General features: G+C 39.6%; 1 protein-coding gene across 25 annotated transcripts in view; it reads right to left on the bottom strand.

Moving 5' to 3' along the window:
- LOC114645814 (nuclear factor 7, brain-like) overlaps positions 1-25,911 on the bottom strand; it is a 91,910-nt gene that overhangs the window by 2,115 nt on the left and 63,884 nt on the right. For 6 of the 25 annotated variants that reach the window (XM_028793671.2, XM_051922362.1, XM_051922376.1 and 3 more), the window contains 7 exons: positions 24,893-24,919; positions 22,378-22,404; positions 21,105-21,131; positions 13,617-13,643; positions 11,156-11,182; positions 758-784; positions 445-471 (listed from right to left, as the gene is read on the bottom strand). In XM_028793671.2, the coding sequence (XP_028649504.1) occupies positions 445-471; positions 758-784; positions 11,156-11,182; positions 13,617-13,643; positions 21,105-21,131; positions 22,378-22,404; positions 24,893-24,919 (189 nt within the window). Of the gene's footprint in view, positions 1-361; positions 418-444; positions 472-757; positions 805-11,155; positions 11,183-13,616; positions 13,644-21,104; positions 21,132-22,377; positions 22,405-24,892; positions 24,920-25,911 lie in introns of those variants that run through there. The other 19 variants (XM_051922357.1, XM_051922369.1, XM_051922363.1 and 16 more) reach the window with 16 other exon arrangements.

The raw sequence follows: 25,911 nt of genomic DNA, 5'->3' as shown, positions 1-25,911 counted from the left end.
GAAACTCAAAGAGGACGTATTTGGTAAGTTTCAGGTTTTTATTTTCTGGTGGTGATTTTTGCTCCATTACCTCCACTGTAAAGCACCAGTGTGGGCTGGATGTTTTTTTTTTTTTAATTTCTAGAAAATGCTAGACTTTGAAGCACAATTTCACGTGGCAAATGCATATATGCCATCTTTGTGAAGAAATAAGTTTGACTTAAAATATACCAAACTTATCCTTTAACCTAAACAGTTTTATATTGTTCCCCTCTGTAAATGCAATTTCTACAAGACAGAACAAACATCAGAAAGTCTGCTACATGTCCATTGCAAAATTGTAAATAAACTCTCCTTGGGTTAACTGGAAAGTGAAAAGCTTTTGGGGGGGTGGGGGCTAATGCAGGACTGGCAGGTGAGTGACTGCAAACACTGTAACTAAGAATAAAAAAGAGAGAATTTTACCCTGAGAAGTAAGCATTTCATTCCACTCTAGAACAAAAAACAAATAATTTCAGATGTGCCAGTTTAGCACACATAACATTCTTAATTCAAGAGATTGTACTGGCAGTACTGGGGATCCAAGATGGGGTTCATTCCATCCCAAGGCCCACTCATATGGCTAACCTAGAATTTACAGTTAACCCTAACACACAACTTGGGGATGCGAGAGCATATGAGGCTAATCAGTTTAATCCAAGGCATGATAACTGCAAGAAACTTAGTAGATCAATAAGAAACCAATACATGTCACAACTGTAAATATAACACAACATACCTGTATCAAGAGTGAACCTCTCAGGATCTGGTTAAAAAAACACCAACCTGGATTACACAGAGTAAAATCATTTTCTGCTCATTTTTTAAAAAAATTTAATTTATTAATTTTATTGTAATCATTCCATACAAATAGATCAATTTATAACAAAAATAAAATTGAAGACAAATCAAACCCCACCCCTGAGAAGGAGAGCTTAGCCAAAGGAGAATTGCTTAGGGCTTTTTAATAAGGCAACAATAAACAAAAGAAAGGAAAAAATATATATATGTAAATAAAAAATGGAGAAGGGAATTAAATGCGGTAATAGTTATTTCTCTTATTCTAAAATAATATTGATTAGATCCTGCCAGGTTTTGAAAAAATTCTGTACAGATCCTCTAACTGAGAATTTTATTTTTTCCAATTTCAAATAATATAAAACATCGGTTTCCCACTGACTTATCAAAGGAGACTTAGGATTCTTCCAATTTAACAAAATCAGTCTGCGTGCCAAAAGTGTAGTGAATGCAATCACCGTTTGCTTGTCCTTCTCCAATTCAAGTCCATCTGGAAGAACACCGAACACAGCTGTTAATGGGTTAGGAGGGATTGTGATACCAAGGCTGTCTGAGAGGCACTTAAAAATTTTGGTCCAAAATGAAGTTAATTTGATGCAGGCCCAGAACATGTGACCCAGTGAGGCAGGAGCTTGGTTGCAGCGTTCGCAGGTTGGATCTTGCCCTGGAAACATTTTGGACAGTTTTAAGCGAGACAGATGAGCTCGATATAAAATTTTTAGTTGAATAATTTTATGCTTTGTGCATATGGAGCTCGAGTGAATTCTCTGCTTTGCTACCTTCCACTCCTTTTCTGATATATTGATTAAGAGATCTTCTTCCCAATGTCCTCTTGGGTCTTTGAAAGGTAGGGACTCTAATAAGATTTTATATAATGCGGAAATGGTGTTTAATTCCTCGAAATTGAGCAGTATTTTTTCCAGCATGGTGGAGGGTACGAGGTGAGGAAAATCGGGCAATTTCTGTTTAACAAAATTTCTAATTTGAAGATAGTGAAAGAAATGTGTAGCTGGGAGGTTGAATTTAGAACGTAATTGTTCAAAAGATGCAAATATGTTGTCTATATAAAGATCTCTGAGCATTTTAATCCCAAAACTTTTCCAGGTATTAAAAACTGGATATGTTTGTGAGGGTTGAAAGAGGTGGTTCTCTTGCAGAGGTGCCACAGATAAAAGATTTTCCATCTTAAAATGCTTTCTAAGTTGGTTCCATATTCTGAGTGAGTAAAGCACAATTGGGTTATTAGTATATTTGCGATAACTTGCATTTATTGGAGCGCAGAGGAGGGAGTATAAAGAAGTACTACAGGACTTTATTTCTATTGCGGACCAGGCCAGTGTATGTTCATTTTTTTATGTCCAGGTTTTTATGGCTTGTATGTTTGCTGCCCAGTATTAAAACTGAAAATTAGGTGAAGCCATGCCACCTTCTGCCTGAGGTCTTTGTAGGGTCGCTCTTCGGATACGTGGGTGTTTTGAGTTCCAAATGAATGAGGTTATGGTTGAATCTAATTGCTTAAAAAACGATTTATTGATATATATTGGAATGTTTTGAAATAAAAAAAGAAATTTAGGAAGGATATTCATCTTAACAACGTTAATTCTTCCGGCTAGAGTGAGATGAAGGGTTGACCATCTATGCAAGTCTTGCTTAATTTTTTCCATACAGAAGGCAAAATTTTGTTGATAAAGAGTTTTATGTTTACTTGTGATATTTATCCCTAGGTATTTAAACTGATCTGCTATGGTAAAAGGTAGGGTGTCCAATCTAATATTATATGCTTGTGAATTCACTGGAAAGAGTATACTTTAATTCAGATTAATTCTAAGACCAGATATCTTTTGAAATTCTGTGAGTGCTGTTAAAACTGCAGGGACAGTGTTTTCTGGGTCTGATATATATAAAACCATATCATCTAAATATAGAGAAATTTTCTGTTCCAGTCCTTCTCTGATAATCCCCTTTATCTGATAAGAATTTCGGCAGTGAACCGCCAGTGGTTCAATGGCAATTGCAAACAGCAGTGGTGACAAGGGGCATCCTTGTCTGGTACCACGTTCTAGCTTAAAGTAGTCTGAACAAATGTTGTTAATACAAACCGAAGCTTCTGGATTGGTATACAGTAGTTTGATCCATGCACAAATATTTGGGCCAAACCCAAATTTCTCCAATGCAGTGAAAAGGTAGTTCCATTCAATCATATCAAATGCTTTTTCTGCGTCTAATGATAGTAATATCTCTGGGGTGTTTGATTTTGGTGGTAAATATATAACTTTAAACAAGCGTCGGAGATTGGAAGATAGGTGTCGGCCTTTAATAAATCCAGTTTGATCCTATGATATTACCGAAGGCAGCACTTTCTCCATCCTTCTAGCTAGAATTTTTGAGAGTATCTTAACATCATTATTCAGGAGTGAAATTGGTCTGTATGATGCACATTTTGTTTAGGAAAGACGGTGATTAATGCTTGACGAAATGTTTGAGGTAGTATTTGGTCGTCTCTAGCTTCTGTAAATGTTGCCAATAAGAGGGGAGCTAGCTGAGTGGAGAATTTCTTATAAAATTCTACGGGGTAACGATCAGGGCCTGCTGATTTCCCGCTTTGAAGTGACTTTATAGCATCTAGTAATTCTATTAGCGTCAGAGGTTTATCCAGTTCCTCAGCACTTAAAGCATCTATTTGTGGTGTCTGTAATGTATCCAGAAATGCATTAGATTGTGTGTTGTCTTCTTTGAACTCAGTAGAATATAAGGATTTATAATAATCTCTAAATGTGTGCATTATATTTTTATGGTCAATGATTTCTTCTCCATTCGTGTTGGTGATTACTGGTATTGCATTGTGAACTTCTTGTTTGTGAATTTGTTGAGCTAAAAGCTTAATAGCTTTTTCTCCGTGTTCATAGTTATGATGTCTTGACTTATAAATAAATTGTTCAGTTTCTTTAGTTGCTAAGATGTTGAGTTCTGGCTTGTTCTTCATCTATTCTAGTAATTTCGCTTCTTAGCTCTAACACTTTCTTGGTTTCTAATTTATTTCTGTGGGAAAGATATGAAATAATCTGTCCTCTTAAGAAGGCCTTTAGAGTTTCCTGCAGAAACCTCTGTGGGCGTGTTTGTCTCTAGGAAGATGCTGATTTGTTTGAATATAAATTCTGTGCAGTTCTCGTCTGCTAATAGAAGAGGGTTAAGACGCCATCTGCGAGGCGAGTGTGAGGGGCTTAATGATTTTAGCTCCATAACTAGAGGGGCATGGTCAGATATAACAATTGTGTTGTATTTGCACGATTTAATTGTAGGCAGGAAATTATTATCTATAAAAAAATAATCAATTCTTGAGTAGCTATGATGGTGAGTAGAACGAATATGATCTTGAGTTTGGGTTAAGAAACCTCCAGGGGTCTGATAAGTTGTGGTCAGTTAAAAACTGTGTAATTGTCTTTGCAGTGTTAGATGTAGTCCGCCCTGTCACAGGAGTCCTATATAAGAGTGGATTTAAAACACAATTAAAGTCCCCAGCCATTATAATTTTATGAGTGTTCACATTGGGAATGGATGCAAATAGATTTTTCATGAATTCCTTATCATCAGCATTGGGTACATAAACATTTTCATTTTACTGTTAAATAAGTTGCCCATGACCATCACATATCTCCCTTCAGGGTCCGATACTACATCTGATGCTACAAATGGAACTGTTCTGTGTATGAGAATTCCCACCCCTCTAGTTTTCTTTATAAAGCTAGAATGGAACATTTGGCCAGTCCAGTCTTTTTGTAGTCTGAACTGATCCTTGCTTAGTAAGTGGGTCTCCTGTAAAAATACTATTTTAGCGTTTAAGCCTGTTAGGTGAGAGCATACTTTCTTTCTCTTTAATTCGTGATTCAGGCCTTTAACATTCCAGCTCACAAAGTTAACTGTCCCATCATGGAGACATTGATTCTGAGTTTTTAATGTCATTTTATAGTCTTAACTGGTAGTGAGGCAGTTTTAATCTTAATTTCAAAATTCCCCATGAGTTATTGCATTTTAGCCTATTGTTGCATTGATATTTATAGTTATAAGGATTAGAGGAATAGATTAGATATAGCCTGCTCTCCTTCTCTCCCCCCTTTATCCCCCCACCCCCCCATTTTGCCTCCCCACATGAGGCTTGATCACACTTTGCGATGTCCCGGTCCTCTGACATACAAAGAGACAGAGCAGGTCCAAAACAAAACAAACCCCACCCCGCAGCGGCGTTTGAGAATTAAAACAAAGAGACATCTATTGCAGCTGAATTCTAAATACTTTCTGCCGAAAATATAATCATTAACAGTCTTTAAGCTTAAAATAATCTTCAGCAATTTTAAGATATTAAGATAATAAAAGAATGAACCCTGGGAATGATTTTAACTCTTTTAGGGCTAATTTTTTTTTGTTTCTTTTCTCCCAGGGCTGAATATTTTTCCAAAAACTAACATTTTTTAAAAAAGAACACAAAGCAATTGTTTAACATATCAAATCAACAAAAAATATTTACTTTTGACAAATGTTACTGTCTTGCATGTTGTATGAGCCTGAATTCTCTATGATTTCACATACATATCACATACATTTTACACATCAAAGTCTGATCTCGCTCAAAGCAGCCAATTTCAGTCATTGCCACATTGCACTCCTTACAATATGTGTTGTTTTGATGCCTATTTTTCAATTGTCTGTTGCTGCATTTTCTAACATATATTGTTAGTGTGTACTGTAGAGAGACAAGTCACCCATTTGCCATCGTGCCATGCCACTGCCACCAAGTTTTCTGCCTGCATGAAAACCGTATTGTCACCTCTTTTCATCTTCTGAAACTTTATGAACTTTATGTATGGCATTATAGCCTGGCTCACCCCATGGGATTTGCTTCTGTTTATTACAGAAGTGAATAAAACTTTGCAGCAGCACGTACCTAAGCCACCAGGGGACAAAACACGTTTGGACCAATGCTCCCTGAAGTTATATCACCAGTTCTGTCCCATCTCTATTTGTAATGCCACAGCGCGTTTCATCTCGTCTTTCGTTGTGGGTTTCCACTTTGAAAAACGAGAATGCGATGCAAACGCAGCCCGCGATTCAAAAAAAATCTCTGCCTACCTGTTTGTCTCATCTGACAGTAGCTGAAAAGCAGCATCAGGAGAGAGCAGCCTGAAGTACAGCAGCTGGTGATCTGTCGTGTCCAAAAGCAAGCCATGCCGTCTTGTAAACTCCGGTAGCCAGATCGGCTCTCAACGGATCAATGTATGTGTATTTATCCCATGCGAACCTTGCCGTAGATTCATCGGCTGCGCGAAGGCACTCAACTGGCAGCAGATCTGCTCGCGCGGCATCGGCTGGTGTCTGATCAGCTGATGCCTGCTTCTAACTCTCTTGCTCGATCTCCTGATCACTGCCAATAAAGTCCGATTCTGAAAAATCAAGAGTCCGACTCCGCGGTAATGCGCAAAACAACGTCTGCCAAGTGTTTTCTTTTCTGCACTTGCTTCGCTGCCTTTTCACATGTCGATGCCATCTTGCCTTTGTTTACATTTCGCAACTCACGCACACGCAATGTTTATTTGCCGAGTCAACGAGTCTAGCATTCCTCCAAGCACAGAGGGAATGCCTGTGACGTGACAGTGAGATTTGTCGCCATTAACAGCTGATTGTCGCCCTTTATCCCTGGATGTCGACTTTTGTCGACATTCGCCTTCAACCCCTCCTGTCGACAAAAGTCGACATCCGCCCTAAAAGAGTTAAAAAGTAGTCTAGGATAAACATAATAAATCCTAATGTAATAGTATAATGTAATAGTATAAATGTAATAGTGATGTAATAGTAATAGTAATGTAATAGTAGAAATAGCAATAAACCAAGAGTATGATGTTAAACAGTCTACTTTAAGGTACTAAAAAAAAAAAAAAAAAAACAAACCCTACTTTAATTACTTCCACACTTCCACACTCACGTCTATAACTGTAATTAAGACATAAACATATAATGTCCAAGTAAAGAAAATGATGTATAATTATAATACCAGTCTCTTTAAAAGTGGATCCGACAGCAGATGATAGGACCTTCCCAAGCCTTGACAGAATACGGCTCCTTATTAACTTTCAGAAGAGTGTCGGAAACAGCTTCTTTAGTTCCTTTTCAGCTTCCTCCTTGCTTGAAAATACATAATATTGGTCTTGAACTTCCACTTTCAGTTTGGTGGGATACAAGAGGCTGTATTTGATATCGGCTTTCTGTTGCAACTTTTTAATGTTAAAGTAGGCTACGCGTTTTGCAGCTGTTAATGGTGAGAAGTCGGGGAAAATACGAATAAGATTATTTTCAAATATAATCTCTTGCTTGTGTCTGAGAAGTGCCATCACATCAAGCTTACATCGTAATCGCTTGAAGTGGACAATAAAAGACCTAGGTTTAAAGGTGCTTGATCTGTATATGCGATAAGCTGCTGCTATCACAAATGTTGAGTTTAAAATCATCTCCAATTATTTTAGAGAGTAATTCTACTGAAAATTTCACTGGGCTTGAGCTTTCTCATTTCTCAGGTATACCCTCAATTCTTATATTATTTCTTCTGCACCCATCTTCCAGGGCCGCAAGTCACAATGCAAACATTTTCATCATCTTGCATTACAATACACTAGAAACAATCACCTAGGTCCTGATCCAGTATGCCATCTTTGCTTCAGTGCTCCTGGAATCTTGAACACTTTAAATGTGTATACAAATTTCTTATAATAATAATCAGTAATAATTAATTACATTTATATGGTGCTTTTCTCACTACTCAGAGTATTTACACTGACATAGGGGAACCACATCAACCACCACCAAACTGTAGTATCCACCAGGATGATGCAATGGCAGCCATTTTTGCACCATTATGCTCACCACACATTAGCTATTAGGTGGTGAAGGGGAGGGAGAGAGAGCAAATTAGAGACAAAGAATGATTAGGGAGTCAGAATGGGTGGGGCTGTGATGGGCAATTTACCCAGGACATTGGAATAAACCCTACTCTTTTTAAAAGATGCCCAGGGATCTTAAACGACCACATAGAGTCAGGACCTCAGTTTTCGGTGTCATGCGATGGACAGCGCCATATTTACAGCACAGTGTCCCCATCACCGTTCTGGGATCCACACACAAATCACAAGTAACTACATTTGTGCTAAAAATCATCAAATCAATTATTGCTTGCGACAAGTTCAAGCAAATTGTTCTTTATTCATTTTAAACTTGTTAAGATTGGCATTTCCACCCTTAATAATAGGTACAGAATTCAGAATTATTCAAGGTCTGGTTTCTGAAAATTAACAACAAAGATCTCATTTTCTAGCCATCATCCTAAAAATGCTTCAGTGATATCACATGAGATAAGAAAATCAAAAAGTCTCAAATATGTAATAAAGTCAACAGACATCTATCTAAATGAAAAAAAAACTTGCCTAGACAACATTATTTTATTTTCTGATATGCTTTGTCTCATGCACTTATCACACATGGTCAAAAGTTCAATATGACAGAAATTATTTATTAAAGTCCATCCATCCATCCATTATCCAACCCGCTATATCCTAACTACAGGGTCACAGGGGTCTGCTGGAGCCAATCCCAGCCAGCACAGGGCGCAAGGCAGGAAACAAACCCGGGCAGGGCGCCAGCCAACCACAGAGCACACACACACACGCACACACACACACACACCAGTGTCACACACATGCGACTAGGAAGATGTTGTATGGACCAAGCAAAGGTAATTCCATGCCAGGCCAGGGGGTGGCAGGGTATACTAAACTTTCTCCTGTTATCTCCGCAGATCAGCTGCAGTAAAACCTGTCTGATTTAGAACAGAAGACATCACTTCCGGTTCTGGTACCCAGAAAAATATCACTTCCGGTTCCGGCGCCTAGAAGATTATCACTTCTGGCATCTATTCTGACTAATGAAGAACATCACTTCCAGTTCCCTTACATCACTTCCTGTCCTATCCCTTAAAACCACCATCTTGACAAACCATCGACAGTTCTGTTTTGGACTCGGTATAGAGAACATCTCTGTATTTAAAAGACTCTTTTGCAGCCAGGAATAATATAGAGGTGGCTGCCCCAAACCTTTTAGCACCGTTTGTGTGTGTCGAGTCTATTAATTTTACACCAGGCACACACTTAGAGACAATTTAGGATCGCCAGTGCACCTAACCTGCATGTCTTTGGACTGTGGGAATTTATTAAAGTGTTTTTACTTAAAAATGCAAAATACAGTGAAAGTCACGTCACTGCTGTCATACTCACAGCATTACAGAAACAGACGTTTGTGTACCACATGCTATCTTGTACTCTGTCAAGTGTTCTTCAAGTCTGGTAGAAGTAACCATGCAGTGTTCGCACAATTCATGGAGTCTGAGTGAAGATGATATATCGGGCATTTGCAAAGCAGGAGGCTGTTTCCATCAAATCACAGAATGAACTGGACGGGAAGCGTACTCAGTGCATTAGTGTTGGGGATTATGGGAAGAGGAGGATATGCACAGCTGGAGATGTGGCTCTGGACAGCCCAGAAGTATGGCATGTCAAATCCAACCCATTAGAAAGGTGGCTGTGGAAGACTGAACAGGTTAGGGTTCGGATTAGACCATATTCAGCTGCCCAACCACTGGCAATTTATTTACCTTCAGGTTGAAAGTACATGTACTGACATTTCATGGAGAGACAGGTTTTTTTTTTGTGTGTGTGTGTGTGGATGCATACCAAACGTTTCTGCAATTAATTATTTTGTAAAGAAAGAACAGTAGTGTGTAATGATTGGAATAACAATTACAAAGCCTAAAATTTCTAAATTTTTAATTTACAAAAATTATACAGTTACAAATGATTTCAGATCAAACAAAGGCTAAGAATAACTCACAAATGACTGTATAAGATACCAGAATTGCTCCAGATATGTACCATAAGTCACATCTGTGGATTCTCTACTAACAGATTAACCAGTGCTTTATTCGCAAAAGAATTGTTCGAGCAGAGATACCAGGAGTTGACACAGCATGAGATAATAAGAACTGTGCGGCAGACAGGGCTGGAGTGTTAATAGCTAAACAGCTGTAGCTCAGCCCATAGCCTGAGCAGAGGTGTAGTTGCTCTAACTAATGGAAATGTTTGTTTAGAGAAGAATAGCATATTATATACTTGACCAAAAGCGTTCAGGACTTCTTGTGCAGTGCTAAAATGTTTTATAGTAGATGTGTTATAGAGACATGGAGCATGGAAAAGTTCAGACACAATTCATCAGTGTCTCAAAGTATTGTGAAACATAAAACACTAATCTTAAACACACACAATTTTACATTCACAATGTAAGGAAAGCATAAAATCTTACAGAATCTCGAAAGGGTTTCTAAAAATAGCACTGGTTAGGGAGAAGACACATGAGCAAATGAAAATCATGGTACCTAAAGAGAAGAATCGTAGAAATAAAATGACCCTTGTCTACATCAAACAACATTCTCAAACCCAGACCAGGGTGGCAGGAGCCAGAGTCCCTGTGTTCCTGTAGTAGTGGGCACAGGGCAGAAAGTAATCCTGGATTGGGGGTCCAGTCCACTGCATATCACATTCATCTACACACAGCACCAATTTAGGATCTCCAAAACCTAACATGTCTTACATTAGGATAAAGAAAAATTCTGAGAAAAACACAAACAAGCATGGGGAGAATGTGTAAACTCAACATAGACAGCAACTAGGTGGCGAATTGAACTAGAGGTGATGGCTCTGTAAGGAACGATGAGATTGTGCCATTATGCCATCCTACTCTTTTTATCGCTTACAAATTTCTAAATGTAGCCATTTCGCTCAGCAGAATCATTTCAAACATTAACATGCACATTTTACATTTGTAATTATTTTGATTCAAATGATATCATATGGATTTTCCCTTCACATGTTTTGATTAACTTGTATTTAAATGACATTATCTTCAAGTCTATTATAATCATAACGATTTGAGCTAAAAATCATCAAATCGCTTATTGCTTGAAGCAAGTTCATGGGAACAGTTCTTTTTTCAGCAAACCCCTGCTTAGGAGGGCATTTCCACGCTCAGTCTTTGAAAAACAATTCTTAATCATTTGAAAACTTTAGTTTTTAAAGATTAACAACAATGACTTAATTTCCTAAGCCATCACCTTAAAAACTTATTACTGACATTCAGTTACGAAAATCTACAGGTCCTACATGCATCATGAAATAAACTATGAAGTGATGCAGTATGAATAGTAAGTCATCTGACACCTAATTATTATGAATGACAAGAACACACTTACCATTCTGCCGCTGATATAACAAAGAGACTGAAACAAAAAGAAAATCTGCTTAGACCACCATAATTTATTTTTAAGATGATTCGCCTTGTGCACTTATCACACTTACAGTAGTCAAACCTCCAACAGGAGAGGAATTATTTATATATGTATTCTTACGTAAAAATACAAAATATGGCAAAGGTCACATCACTGCTGTTGTATTCTCAGCATTACAAAAACAAATGTCTGTGCTACCACATACCATCCAGTACTCTGTCAAGTGTTCTTTCTACCTGGTCGACATAATCATGCACTGTTGACAAAATTAATGGAGTTTGAGTAAGGCTCATATAGTGGGCCATCACAAAGCACGATAGGGTTTCCTTCAGTTTACACAATGACCTAGATAGAAGATCTCCTCAGTGCATTGGTATCAGCGATGATGAGAACACGAGGATATCAACAGCCACAGATGTGGCTTTGGATAGCCCAGCAGTATGGAGGCACATCAAAACCGGGGTGTCAGAAGAGTAGCCATGACAGACTGATCACATCCAGTCATCTTCCTGAAGCAGGACTGGGATTACACCTTACCCTGGAATGTGTGACAGACGGCCAGGGCCCCTGCCCAGCCAGGACGCCCCTTCGGCATATGTTCCGAGGGGGCAAGCATGGGAGACCCAATACCTCCCCCTGAATGCTAGAGGGCAGCCTCCCTGGGTTGCAGCAGTGCCTCGGACTCCCACAGGGCTTTATGGGAGTTGGAGTTTGGTGCCGCCAGGGGGTGCTGCAGCGGGAACCGCTGAGCCCTTGTGGGCAGTATTTTCACCACACCTGGAAGTGCAGCTGGGACTCGGCCATTAAGCACCTGGAGCACTTCCGGGTGCCTAATAAAAGGAGCCAGCAGCCACCACTCGGGAGTCTGAGTCGGGAGGAGGAGGACAAGGTTGCCTGGGAGGAATGGTGGAGGAGGAAGAAGAGTGTGGTGTGCATTATTTTGGTTTATTGTGTTTGTGTACTTGGGACTGTGTCGTGCCTGTGGGGATCATGGGAAAGACGTGCCCCACAGGTGAAGAAAAATAAATCTTGTGTTGATTTTACACGTGCCTCTACGTCAGTCTGTGTTGGGTCAGGCGCATATATAGGTATAGTGCCTTTTTACAAATTACTGACACTTTACTATTTGCCAAATGCCAAATAAGCCTGCAGTGGTGCCTTGAATGTATTGACAGGAAAGATGAATGGTGGTTTAGCAGATTCTGCCAGGAAATGAGTAATGGTCACGTACATGACTGATGGAGACCTGGTGAGTGGCTACATCTATCACGTAAAAGCCCACAACAGACAGGGACTGTGGTAAGTGTTATGGTGTGGGTTCCTTGATGGTACAATGCTCGGCACATCTGGTTTTGGTAAAGGGAAGATCAACCAAGACTACCTAAACCAGCCAGTCCTGATCCTGTTTCCGCATTAAATGCCACATATGTTCTGCCTAAAAAAACAATGTCTGTTCACATTCATCCTAGCAATTCAACTTGAGGGTCTTCTTCCACTCCTCTGGCCAGCAATCTCACTGCACCTTTCCCCAGCTATGAACAAATCAGACTACAATGGACAGTGTGTCTCTGCTGCCCATCCCTTGACAAAATATTTCTACCAGTTGTACCTCAAGGTAGAAAGGGCATATAGTCACATTCCACAGGAGGACACTTGCCACCTGTATGCATCAATGACTGCAGGCTTTTATTGCAGCATTGAGGAGGTTACATTTGTTATTAATGGCAGAATGCACAGACATGTAACGTTTGTACAGAACAAAGTTGTTTCATCTTGTATGTGTGAGCATGTTCTTAACACACCTAGATGATTCTTTTAGTCAAATATCAGTTTAATGGTGTGACACCTTGACACCAACACGGTGTCCTTCTTTCACCTTCCACTAAAAGCAAGGTTTCTGAACCTTTTCTCTTGGTGTACCACCTGCAGGAATTGAAATGTTTTGAGGTACGACCAGTTTTTCAGTGTTACATTTTTAAGCACTGGAATCTTTTTTGGCACAACTAAAGGTGAAATTTTTTAACCACCCCAACTCAACCCCAAGTATTGGACACTTTTTAAAAAGTGTGGGTGCCTGTCTTTTAATTTTTATTATGTCGACACAAAATGATACAACATGAGGCGAGTGTTCGCACTGAAAACTCCTTGACCGTCCCATAGATTGAGCAGTGGTGTAGTTGATCTGGCTAATGCAAATGCTTGTTTAGAGCAGAACAACATACTGTAGATTTGACCAAAGGGCTTTCAGGGCTTCTTGTGCAGTGATAAAATGGTACAGTATATAGTAGAGGTGATATAGGGACAGGAAGCATGGGAACGTTCAGACATAGCTCATCAGTGTCACAAAGCATTGTGAGTCATAAAACACTTTTCTTAAACATAGAAAGCTTTAGATACAGATTGTAAGGAAAGCATAAACTCTTACTGTATTTTCCAAGAATTTCTCTAACATCTACAAGGTAAACAAAAATACCACTGGTTAGTGAGAACAAACATCAGCAGATGTGTATGATGGTACCTAAAGGAGGACAAAACCCCAATGACAGAAATAAAAGGACCCTTGTCTACATCAAATAACAAGGTAGCGAGGGGCCAGAGCCTATCCCTACAGTAGTGGGCACATGGCAGGACCAATCCTGGATAGGGGAGCTGAGTCCATTGTAAGGTACATTCATGTACATACACCACCAATTTATGATCTCCAAGTAACTTAATATGTGTGGCTTTAGCATAAAGAATAATAATAACAATAATCATTCTTTACATGTTTATGGTACATCCAACTGGATGAAGAGATGGCAGCCAATTTTACGCCAGTATGCTCACCACACATGAACTATTAGGTGGTGAAGTTGTGAGAAAGATAGCCAATTAGAGTTAGGGGCCAGAATGACTAGGCTGAAGTGAGCAGTTTAGCCAGGACATTGGCATACACCCTACTCTTTATGAGAAATGCCCAGGGATCTTTAATTACCACAGAGACTCAGGACCTTGGTTTTAAGTCTCATCTGAAGGACAGCACCATATTTAGAGCGCAGTGTCCCCATCAGCCAGGGCTGGCCTCATTAACGGTTCCTTCGGTAGCATCCCAAGCTTTCCCTAGATGGTCTCCCATCCAAGTACTGGCTGGGCATGAACATGCTTAGCTTCAGGTGGATGCCCTGTTGTGAAGTGCATGTGTTGTGTCTGCTGACTGAAGGAAGTAATGAGAGTACACAGAGAAAAAAAATCACAAACATGAGGAGAACATGTAAACTCAACACAGACAGCAACTAGGAAGGGGTACTGAACTCGAGGAGCTGGAGTGGAACTTGAGATTGGATCTCCATGACATTCTACTCTCTTTTAATTATTAACAAATTTCTAAATGTTGCCATCTCACTCAGCAGAATCATGGAATTTTTCAAACATTAATGAGAACACTACATGTGTATTTATTTTGCTTCATATTCTTTATTCTGTATGGATGTTCTGTTCACATTTCAGAAGTTTGGTTAACTTGCATTACAATTAAGTAATCTTCATTTATTTAGTAATTATAACAATTTCTGTTGACAATGTCACATTGACTATTGCTTGCAACAAGTACAAGGAAACAGTTTTTTATTCAGTTTAACCCTACTTAGAAGAGCATTTTTGATAAAGAACTCTGAATCATTCTAAAAGTTCTCATTTTATTGCTGTCACTTTAAAAAACTTTTAGTGTTATTAGCTGAGTTAAGAAAATCTACAAGTGCCACAAACATAATGAAATAAACTACAAATTGGTGCAGTTTGAATAGAAAGTCATTAGTAAGGGGCAGACCCCCGTGACCCTGTGTTCGGATTCAGCGGGTTGGAAAATGGATGGATGGATGGTCATTAGTAAGGGGTCCCCAGGTGTATGTTCAGTGTAGAGAACCTTTATGGCAGGTGTGACGAGGCTCCAAAAAGCTGGATGTATGAATGGGTATCGCACAGGTTTAACGTAAATATTGTGTAAATGTTGGGTTCGGGAGCTGGTGGTTGGAGACACAAACGCAGAATTCAATGGATGTTCTTCTGAGCGGGCTTTCTTTATTGCATGTGTGCTGTCTCTATCTGACTTACTAAACCCCCAGTCCCTATCCGTCCTTTTTCTTTCCCCACATAACTAATCACCACACGATAAACGTCTTTGTGAAAGTAAAACTAGCTATAAACGTAGGACAAGGAGTGTTTGGAACTTTGAAAAGTCTTTAATAATAATAATAATAATACATTTTATTTATTTGTAGGCACCTTTCTAAACACTCAAGGACACCGAACAATAGACAAAACACAGATTCTAAACAAAAGTAAAATACAAAAGTTAAAATCAGACAGAGCAATTGTAATCAAAGAGAAAAAGCAGTCCTAAACAAATGAGTTTTAAGTTTAGATTTGAAAAGTGAAAACGATTCAATATTTCTAAGTTCAGGTGGTAGTGGGTTCCAAAGCTGGAACGGGACTGTCAAGTGGATGGAGGAAGAGGATCTAAGGGTACGGGATGGAATGGCAACATGGAGGAGGTCAGACAGATGTGGAGGGGCAAGGTTGTGGAGAGCCTTAAAAGATAGTAGGAGAATTTTGAATTGAATTCGGAACTGAACTGGAAACCAATGAAGCTGCTGCAAAACAGGAGAGATATGGTGAATACAGGGGTTCTAGTAATAATGCGGGCAGCTGGATTCTGGACCAGTTGAAACTTATAAAGAGATCTGTGAGAAAGACCAAAGAAAAGGGAATTGCAATAATCCAAACGAGAGGAGACAAGGCTATGAACAAGGATAGCAGTGGTGTAGAGAGTGAGGGAGGGGCGATTACAATTAATGTTACGCAAGTGGAAATATGCAGACTGGGAGATGTTATTGATGTGGGACTGAAAGGATAAAGTACTGTCAAGGATGACACCCAGACTCTTAACTTGTGGGGAAGGGGAGACAGAGGAATTATCAATAACAAATGAAAAGTGATCAGTTTTGGGTAATGTTGATTTTGTACCAATAAGGAGAACCTCAGTTTTGTCACTATTTAATTTAAGAAAATTTAAAGAAAACCAGTATTTGATTTCTGCTATGTAATCAGTAAGTGAGGAGGGTGGAAAGGAAGCAGTAGGTTTGCTAGTGAGATAGAGCTGGGTGTCATCAGCATAACAGTGGAAGCTAATGTTATATTTACGAAAGATATTGCCAAGGGAAAGGAGGTAAATAATGAAAAGGAGGGGCCCCAAGACAGAGCCCGGGGGTGCACCTGATGTAACAGTGGTGGGTTGGGATGTGAAAGTTTTAAGCTGAACAACCTGAGTGCGGCCTTAGAGGTAGGATCTGAATCAATCTAGTGGTGTGTGGGTAATGCCAATCGAAGATAATCTATTGAGAAGAGTACTGTGACAAATAGTGTCAAAGGCTGCACTCAGATCAAGGAGGATGAGAATAGTAATTAAACCAGAATCAGCTGCCATAAGGAGGTCATTTGTAATTTTTATAAGTGCCGTTTCTGTACTGTGGAAGGGACAAAAACCAGACTGGAAATGTTCATACAGATTATTTTGAGATAAATGAGAATGAAGTTGAATAGCCACTATTTTTTCAAGAATTTTGGAAATGAAGGGTAGATTAGAAATAGGATGGAAATTACTGAAATTAGTCGGATCGGCACCAGGTTTTTTCAGTATTGGGGTTATTGCAGCAGTTTTAAAAGATGAAGGAACAGTACCAGTAGTGAGAGAAGAGTGGATTAAAGCAGAGATAAGGGGGACCAGAGAGGGGAGGCAGGCTTTGACCAGAACTGTAGAGAGGGGGTCCAGTTGACAGGTGGATGGCTTAGACTTACAGACAAGATCTGAGATTTCTGAGAAAGCAGGTAGCTGAATAGAGGAAAATGAGTGAGTTGGTGGGTGAAATTCAAATGAAGTACTGGAAGAATCCGAGCAGAGAGACTGATGAATCTTCTGGATTTTTTCATTAAAAAAAGGACATAAGGGAATTGCAAAATTCAGTTCACTAAAGGTGAGACGGTAAAGAATCCGGGGGTTGTGTGATATTGTTAAATAGTGAAAACAATGACTTGGTCTTTCCTTCATTGGAAGAAATAATGAGAGTATAATAGTTAGATTTAGTTTGGGCAATACAGTCCTTGTAATAAAGTATATGGTTTTTGCCCATCTCTTTGTGAACAAAGAGTCCAGTTTTTTTATATAACTGTTCAAGTTGCTGGCCTTTGGCTTTCAAAAGCTGAAGTTCAGGCGTGAACCAGGGAGCAGAAAAGGAGAAAGAAACAGATATAGTTTTTAATGGAGCGACAGAGTTAAGAATACCATTAAGTCCAGTGTTATAGTGTGAGACCAGTTCTTCAGGAGTGGATATATTATCAATGTCTAGCGCCTTCAACACCATCCAACCTCTGCTCCTTAGAGACAAGCTGACAGAGATGGGAGTAGATTCATACCTGGTAGCATGGATCGTGGACCATCTTACAAACAGACCTCAGTATGTGCGTCTCGGGAACTGCAGGTCTGACATTGTGGTCAGCAACACAGGAGCGCCACAGGGGACTGTACTTTCTCTGGTCCTGCTCAGCCTATATACATCAGACTTCCAATACAACTCGGAGTCCTGCCACGTGCAAAAGTTTTGCTGACGACGCTGCTATCGTGGGCTGCATTAGGAGTGGGCAGGAGGAGGAGTATAGGGACCTAATCAATGACTTTGTTAAATTGTGCGACTCAAACCACCTACAACTGAACACCAGCAAAACCAAGGAGCTGGTGGTGGATTTTAGGAGGCCCAGACCCCTCCTGGACCCCGTGATCATCAGAGGTGACTGTGTGCAGAGGGTGCAGACCTATAAATACCTGGGAGTGCAGCTGGATGATAAACTGGACTGGACTGCCAATACTGATGCTCTGTGCAAGAAAGGACAGAGCCGGCTATACTTCCTTAGAAGACTGGCGTCCTTCAACATCTGCAATAAGATGCTGCAGATGTTCTCTCAGACAGTTGTGGCGCACGCCCTCTTCTACGCGGTGGTGTGCTGGGGACGCAGTATTAAGAAGAAGGACGCCTCACGCCTGGGCAAACTGGTGAGGAAAGCAGGCTCTATTGTACGCATGGAGCTTCACAGTTTGACATCCGTGGCAGAGCGACGGGCGCTCAGCAGGCTTCTATCAATTATGGAAAATCCACTACATCCACTAAACAGTATCATCTCCAGACAGAGGAGCAGTTTCAGCGACTGACTGCTGTCACTGTTCTGCTCCACAGACAGACTGAGGAGATCGTTCCTCCCCCAAACTCTGCGACTCTTCAATTCCACCCGTGGGCATGGGGGGGTAAACGTTAACATTATTCAAAGTTATTGTCTGTTTTTACCTGCATTTCTATTACTCTTTAATTTAATATTGTTTTTGTATCAGTATGCTGCTGCTAGAGAATGTGAATTTCCCCTTGGGATTAATAAAGTATCTATCTATCTATCTATCTATCTATCTATCTATCTATCTATCTATCTATCTATCTATCTATCTATCTATCTATCTATCTATCTATCTATCTATCTATCTATCTATCTATCTATCTATCTATCTATCTAAGGGAATCAATACTACAGGAAAGAGAGTCTAAGTTAATATTCTTAATATTACGGAAAGACATGAGACGGGAAAACTTAGTGCTGGAAAGTGCAAGTTTAACATTGAATTGTTATACATGCTTAACTATGCCATCCATTCAGGGTTGCTCCCATCCCAGAAAGCATTGTGCGCGAGACAGGAACAATTCCTGAACAGGTGCCAGTTCACTGCAGGGTGAATATGAGCACACACATACACTATGGTCAATATAGTATAACAAAACCCCACATCCTACATGACTTTGAAAGGAAACTGAAGCACGCCGAGTAAACCCACCAGAAAAACATGCAAACTCAAGGCAGGGAACACCTGGGACCCCCTTGCTGCGAGGCAGCAGCACAACCTCCATGCCACTGTGCCAAAACATGTTTAATACATGCTTTAATGCAATTCATCATGAAAATGTTATCAAGTATTTATCTTAGTATTCTAAATGTTCAGAGAGTAGGAATATCATGAAATGAACGTATTCTGGAAGTCAGTTTAAGAAGCACGTTCTGATTAACATGGCTCGGGGAACACTTAACAAGCATTTAATGTGCTACATTACTTATTACGGGGTTTGAGAAAATCTAGTAAATTAAATATTGATTTTAAGATGAAGTTTATGACGTTCTACTTTAATGACAAAATAAACTACGGGAATAAAGTCAAGATGTCAACTTTAATCTGGACAAACACTATTTTTCTTCACTGTGTCCGTATTTTTTTTTTCTTCTCTATGGCCCAAATACGCTTCTGTAGGTACTTACCTAAATTTGGAATAAGTAGGAAATTAAAAAAAAACAACTTTGCAGTGGATTAATAAAGAGTTAAAAAAAGCTGTAAAGGAAAAAAATAGTTGTATAAGGCATACAAAACTAATAACTCCAAATTGAATTGTAGGGTGTATGAAAACATGAGGGCAACCATTAAGAATGATATTAGGAAGGCTAAAAGACAGTTGGAGAGGAATATGCAGTAGAAGATTAGGCAAAAGATAACCCAAAGAGATTCTTTCTGTGTTTTAGTAGTAAAAGAACAATCAAGGAGGAGGTGAAGTGCATCAGGAATAATAAAGGAGAATTAAAAAATATAGATGAGGTCTACACAAGTGAGGAAGTGGATAACTTTCCAATGGTTAGAGGTACTAATAAGGATGAACTAAGTGACTTAGAAATTGTAGACGGAGAAGTACTGCTTAATTCAAACACGCTGAAATCAAACAAATCAGCATGACCAGATAATATTTATCTTTAAGACTGCTTAAGAAAGTTAGTGAATACATATATAAGTTCTTGATGTATATTCTTAGGAAGTCACTGTTAATTAATTCAGTACATTGAACGTGATAGGTTTCCACATTCTGTTATTGTGACATTCTCCTGCTCACACTTCATGCCACATATCATATCGTGTCTTTTCCTTCTTCATTCATCCATCCACCCTATTGGTCAGTGCCACTGTTTGTGTGCCCCTCCAATCACCTCTGCTGGCGGCCTTCATTTGAATTAACTGGAAACCCTAAAAAGCCAAGTGGCTCTGTGCCTGTCCTGGCTTCATCTCATCACTGAGCCGAAAAAGGCCGCACTGTGTTAGTGTAGCCTATTTGGAACAGTATTACTATTAACAAACATTGAATCGACATATAAAAACAAATGTCAGCTAATTTTCCTTTTCTATAACATCACCAAATTTCAATCAGATCATTGGAAGCATTTGTTAGATTTTGGAATATTTAGTTTTTCAATTGTAGGTGTTGTTTTTATCCCTAAACATTGATATATATCAAAATGTCCTTTTTAGTGGATACCTCCTGCCAAATTTAAACTTTTTAACTAAAAGGGAAATAGTGTTTTTGTTGATGAGTGAGTGAATCATCTTTGCATTTTATATAGATTTTTTGTATGTATTTTCTCTTCAAATTACAGGAACTTTGATTAACTTGCATGACAGTTAAAAAACTCTGAAATCTTTGGAAATTGTAATAATTTGTACCAAACATCATCAAATCACTTATTGCTTGCAGCAAGTTTAAGGGAACAGTTCCCTATTCCATATACTCCTGCTTAGAATGGCATTTCCATCCTTGATCTTTATAAATAATTCTGAATCATTCTAAAGCTCTGGTTTCTAAAGATTAACAGCAAAGCTCTCATTTTCCAACCATCATTTTAAAAAACCTTCAGTGTTATCACCTGGGTAAAGGAAATCCACAAGTCCGACAAACTATGAAGTGATGCAGTTTGAGTAGAAAGTCAGACACCCAGTTTGTACATATAGCATGAAGAGGAGCACACTTACCAAATAGCAGCTGAAGTAGTAAAGAAGCTGAAATGAAAAGAAAACTTGTTAAGAACACCTTACCTCATACTTGGTCAATAGTTTAACAGGAGAGAAATTATTTAGTAATGTATTTCTATTTAAAAATACAAAGTTTAAAGAAAGTCACATCACTGCTATCACATTCACAGCATTATAGAAACAGCTGTCTGTGCTACCATATACCATATCTTTGGAAATTGTAATAATTTGTACCAAACATCATTAAATCACTTATTGCTTGCAGCAAGTTTAGTAGATGTGGTATAGGGACAGGGAGCATGGAAAAGTTCAGACACAATTCATCAGTGTCTCAAAGCATTGTGAAACATAAAACACTGATCTTAAACACACATAGTTTTACATTCACAATGTAAAGAAAGCATAAAATATTACAGAATCTCCAAAGGGTTTCTTTAACATCTGCAAGGTAAATAAAAATAACACTTAGGGAGAAGACACATGAGCAAATGAAAATCATGGTACCTAAAGAGAGGGTGAAACGGAATAGTAGACATAAAATGACCCTTATCTACATCAAACAACATTCTCAATCCCAGACCAGGGTGGCAGGAGCCAGAGTCCATTCCTGTAGTAGAGGGCAAAGGGCAGAAAGTAATCCTGGATTGGGAGAATGTGTAAACTCAACATAGACAGCAACTAGGTGGCGAATTGAACTAGAGGTGATGGCTCTGTAAGGAACAACGAGATTGTGCCATTATGCCATCCTACTCTTTTTATTGCTTACACATTTCTAAATGTAGCCATCTCACTCAGCAGAATCATTTCAAACATTAACATGCACATTTTATATTTCTACTTATTTTGATTCAAATGATATCATATGGATTTTCCCTTCACATGTCAGAAGTTTTGATTAACTTGTTTTTAAATGACATTATCTTCAAGTCTACTGTAATCATAACGATTTGAGCTAAAAATCATCAAATCGCTTATTGCCTGAAGCAAGTTCAAGGGAACAATTCTTTATTCAGCATACCCCTGCTTAGGAGGGCATTTCCACGCTCAGTCTTTGACAAACAATTATTAATTATTTGAAAACTTTAGTTTTTAAAGATTAACAACAAAGACTTCATTTCCTAGCCATCACCTTAAAAACTTATTACTGATATTGAGTTACGAAAATCTACAGGTCCTACATGCGTCATGAAATAAATTATGAAGTGATGCAGTTTGAATAGTAAGTCATCTGACACCTAATTATTATGAATAACAAGAACAAGAACACACTTACCATTCGGCCGTTGACGAAACAAAGAGACTGAAACAAAAAGAAAATCTGCTTAGACTACCATAATTTTTTTTTGAGATGATTCGCCTTGTGCACTTATCATACTCAGTCAAAACTTCAACTGGAGAGGAATTATTTATATATGTATTTTTACATAAAAATAGAAAATATGGCAAAGGTCACATCACTGCCGTCATATTCTCAGAATTACAGAAACACATGTCTGTGCTACCACATGCCATCCAGTACTCTGTCAAGTGTTCTTTCTACCTGGTAGACATAATCATGTACTGTTGACACAATTAATGGAGTTTGAGCAAGGCTCATATAGTGGGCCATCACAAAGCACAATGGTGTTTCCTTCAATTTACACAATGACCTAGATAGAAGATCTCCTCAGTGCATTGCCATCAGCGATGATGAGAACACAAGGATATCAACAGCCACAGATGTGGCTCTGGATAGCCCAGCAGTATGGAGGCACATCAAAACCGGGTTGTCAGAAGAGTAGCCATGACAGACTAAATGGCTACAGTGGCACCCAACAGCAGGGTCCATGCAGATCACATCCAGTCATCTTCCTGAAGCAGGACTGGGATTACATCTTACCCTGGAATGTGTGATGGACGGCCGGGGCCCCTGCCCAGCCAGGACGCCCCTTCAGCATATGTCCCTGGGGGCAAGCATGGGAGACCCAATACCTCCCCCTGAACGCTAGAGGGCAGCCTCCCTGGGTTGCAGCGGTGCCTCGGACTCCTGCGGGGCTTCATGGGAGTTGGAGTTTGGTGCAGCCCTGTTGGGTTCTGCAGGTGCCGCCAGGGGGTGATGCAGTGGGAACCGCTGGGACCTTGTGGGCAGTATTTTCACCACACCCCGAAGTGCAGCTGGGACTTGGCCATCAAGCACATTGAGCACTTCCAGGTGCCTAATAAAAGGAGCCAGCAGCCACCACTCGGGAGACTGAGTTGGGAGGAGGAGGATGAGGTTGCCTGTGAGGAGTGGTGGAGGAGGAAGAAGAATGTAGTGTGCTTTATTTTGATTTATTGTGTTTGTGTACTTGGGACTGTGGTGTGACTGTGGGGATCACCGGGAAGACGTGCCTCACAGGTGAAGAAAAATAAATCTTGTGTTGATTTTGCACGTGCCTCCGTGTCAGTCTGTGTCGGGTCGGGCGCATATATAGCACCTTTTTACAAATGACTGACACTTTACTCTTTGCCAAATGCCAAATAAGCCTGCAGTGGTGCCTTGAATGAATTGACAGGAAAGATGAATGGTGGTTTGGCAGATTCTGCCAGGAAATGAGTAATGGTTACGTACATGACTGATGGAGACCTGGTGAGTGACTGCATCTATCATGTAAAAGCCCACCACCGACGGGGACTGTGGTAAGTGTTATGGTGTGGGTTCCTTGATGGTACAATGCTCGGCACATCTGGTTTCAGTAAAGGGAATATCAACCAGGGCTACCTAAACCAGCCAGTCCTGATCCTGTTCCTGCATGAAATGAGACAAATGTTCTGCCTAAAAAAACAATGTCTGTTCACATTCATCCTAGCAATTCAACTTGAGGGTCTTCTTCCACTCCTCTGGCCAGCAATCTCACTGCACCTTTCCCCAGCTATGAACAAATCAGACTACAATGGACAGTGTGTCTCTGCTGCCCATCCCTTGACAAAATATTTCTACCAGTTGTACCTCAAGGTAGAAAGGGCATATAGTCACATTCCACAGGAGGACATTTGCCACCTGTATGCATCAATGACTGCAGGCATTATTGCAGCATTGAGGAGGTTACATTTGTTATTAATGGTAGAATGCAGAGACATGTAACGTTTGTACAGAACAAAGTTGTTTCATCTTGTATGTGTGAGCATGTTCTTAACAAACCTAGATGATTCTTTTAGTCAAATCTCAGTTTAATGGTGTGACACCTTGACACCAACACAGTGTCCTTATTTCACTTTCCACTAAAAGCAAGGTTTCTGAACCTTTTCTCTTGGCGTACCACCTGCAGGAATTGAAATGTTTTGAGGTACCACCAGTTTTTCAGTGTTAAATTTTTAAGCACTGGAATCTTTTTTGGCACAACTAAAGGTGAAATTTTTTAACCACCCCAACTCAATTCAACCCCAAGTATTGGACACTTTTTAAAAAGTGTGGGTGCCTGTCTTTTAATTTTTATTATGTCGACACAAAATGATACAACATGAGGCGAGTGTTCGCACTGAAAACTCCTTGACCGTCCCATAGATTGAGCAGTGGTGTAGTTGATCTGGCTAATGCAAATGCTTGTTTAGAGCAGAACAACATACTGTAGATTTGACCAAAGGGCTTTCAGGGCTTCTTGTGCATTGATAAAATGGTACAGTATATAGTAGAGGTGATATAGGGACAGGAAGCATGGGAAAGTTCAGACATAGCTCATCAGTGTCACAAAGCATTGTGAGTCATAAAACACTTTTCTTAAACACAGACAGCTTTAGATACACATTGTAAGGAAAGCATAAACTCTTACTGTATTTTCCAAGAATTTCTCTAACATCTACAAGGTAAACAAAAATAGCACTGGTTAGTGAGAACAAACATCAGCAGATGTGTATGATGGTACCTAAAGGAGGACAAAACCCCAATGACAGAAATAAAATGACCCATGTCTACATCAAACAACAGGGACCCTGCAGTAGTGGGCACAACGCAGGACCAATCCTGGATAGGGGAGCTGAGTCCATTGTAAGTTACATTCATGTACATATAGCACCAATTTACGATCTCCAAGTAACTTAATATGTGTAGCTTTAGCATAAAAAATAATAATAACAATAATCATTCTTTACATGTTTATGGTGCATCCAACTGGATGAAGGGATGGCAGCCAATTTTACACCAGTATGCTCACCACACATGAACTATTAGGTGGTGAAGCAGTGAGAAAGATAGCCAATTAGAGTTAGGGGCCAGAATGACTAGGCTGAAGTGAGCAGTTTAGCCAGGACATTGGCATACACCCTACTCTTTATGAGAAATGCCCAGGGATCTTTAATTACCACAGAGACTCAGCACCTTGGTTTTAAGTCTCATCCGATGGACAATACCATATTTAGAGCGCAGTGTCCCCATCAGCCAGGGCTGGCCTCATTAACGGTTCCTTCGGTAGCATCCCAAGCTTTCCCTAGATTGTCTCCCTTCCAAGTACTGGCTGGGCATGAACATGCTTAGCTTCAGGTGGATGCCCTGTTGTGAAGTGCATGTGTTGTGTCTGCTGACTGAAGGAAGTAATGAAAGTACACAGAGAAAAAAAAATCACAAACATGAGGAGAACATGTAAACTCAACACAGACAGCAACTAGGAAGGGGTACTGAACTCGAGGAGCTGGAGTGGAACTTGAGATTGGGCCACCATGACATCCTACTCTCTTTTAATTATTAACAAATTTCTAAATGTTGCCATCTCACTCAGCAGAATCATGGAATTTTTCAAACATTAATGAGAACACTACTAGTGTATTCATTTTGCTTCATATTCTTTATTCTGTA

The sequence above is a fragment of the Erpetoichthys calabaricus genome, chromosome 2 (genome assembly GCF_900747795.2).
Source record: "Erpetoichthys calabaricus chromosome 2, fErpCal1.3, whole genome shotgun sequence".
NCBI classification, from domain to species: domain Eukaryota; kingdom Metazoa; phylum Chordata; class Cladistia; order Polypteriformes; family Polypteridae; genus Erpetoichthys; species Erpetoichthys calabaricus.
The sequence above is the reverse complement of the archived record's forward strand: the minus strand, read 5'-3'. Positions and strand labels throughout refer to the sequence as shown.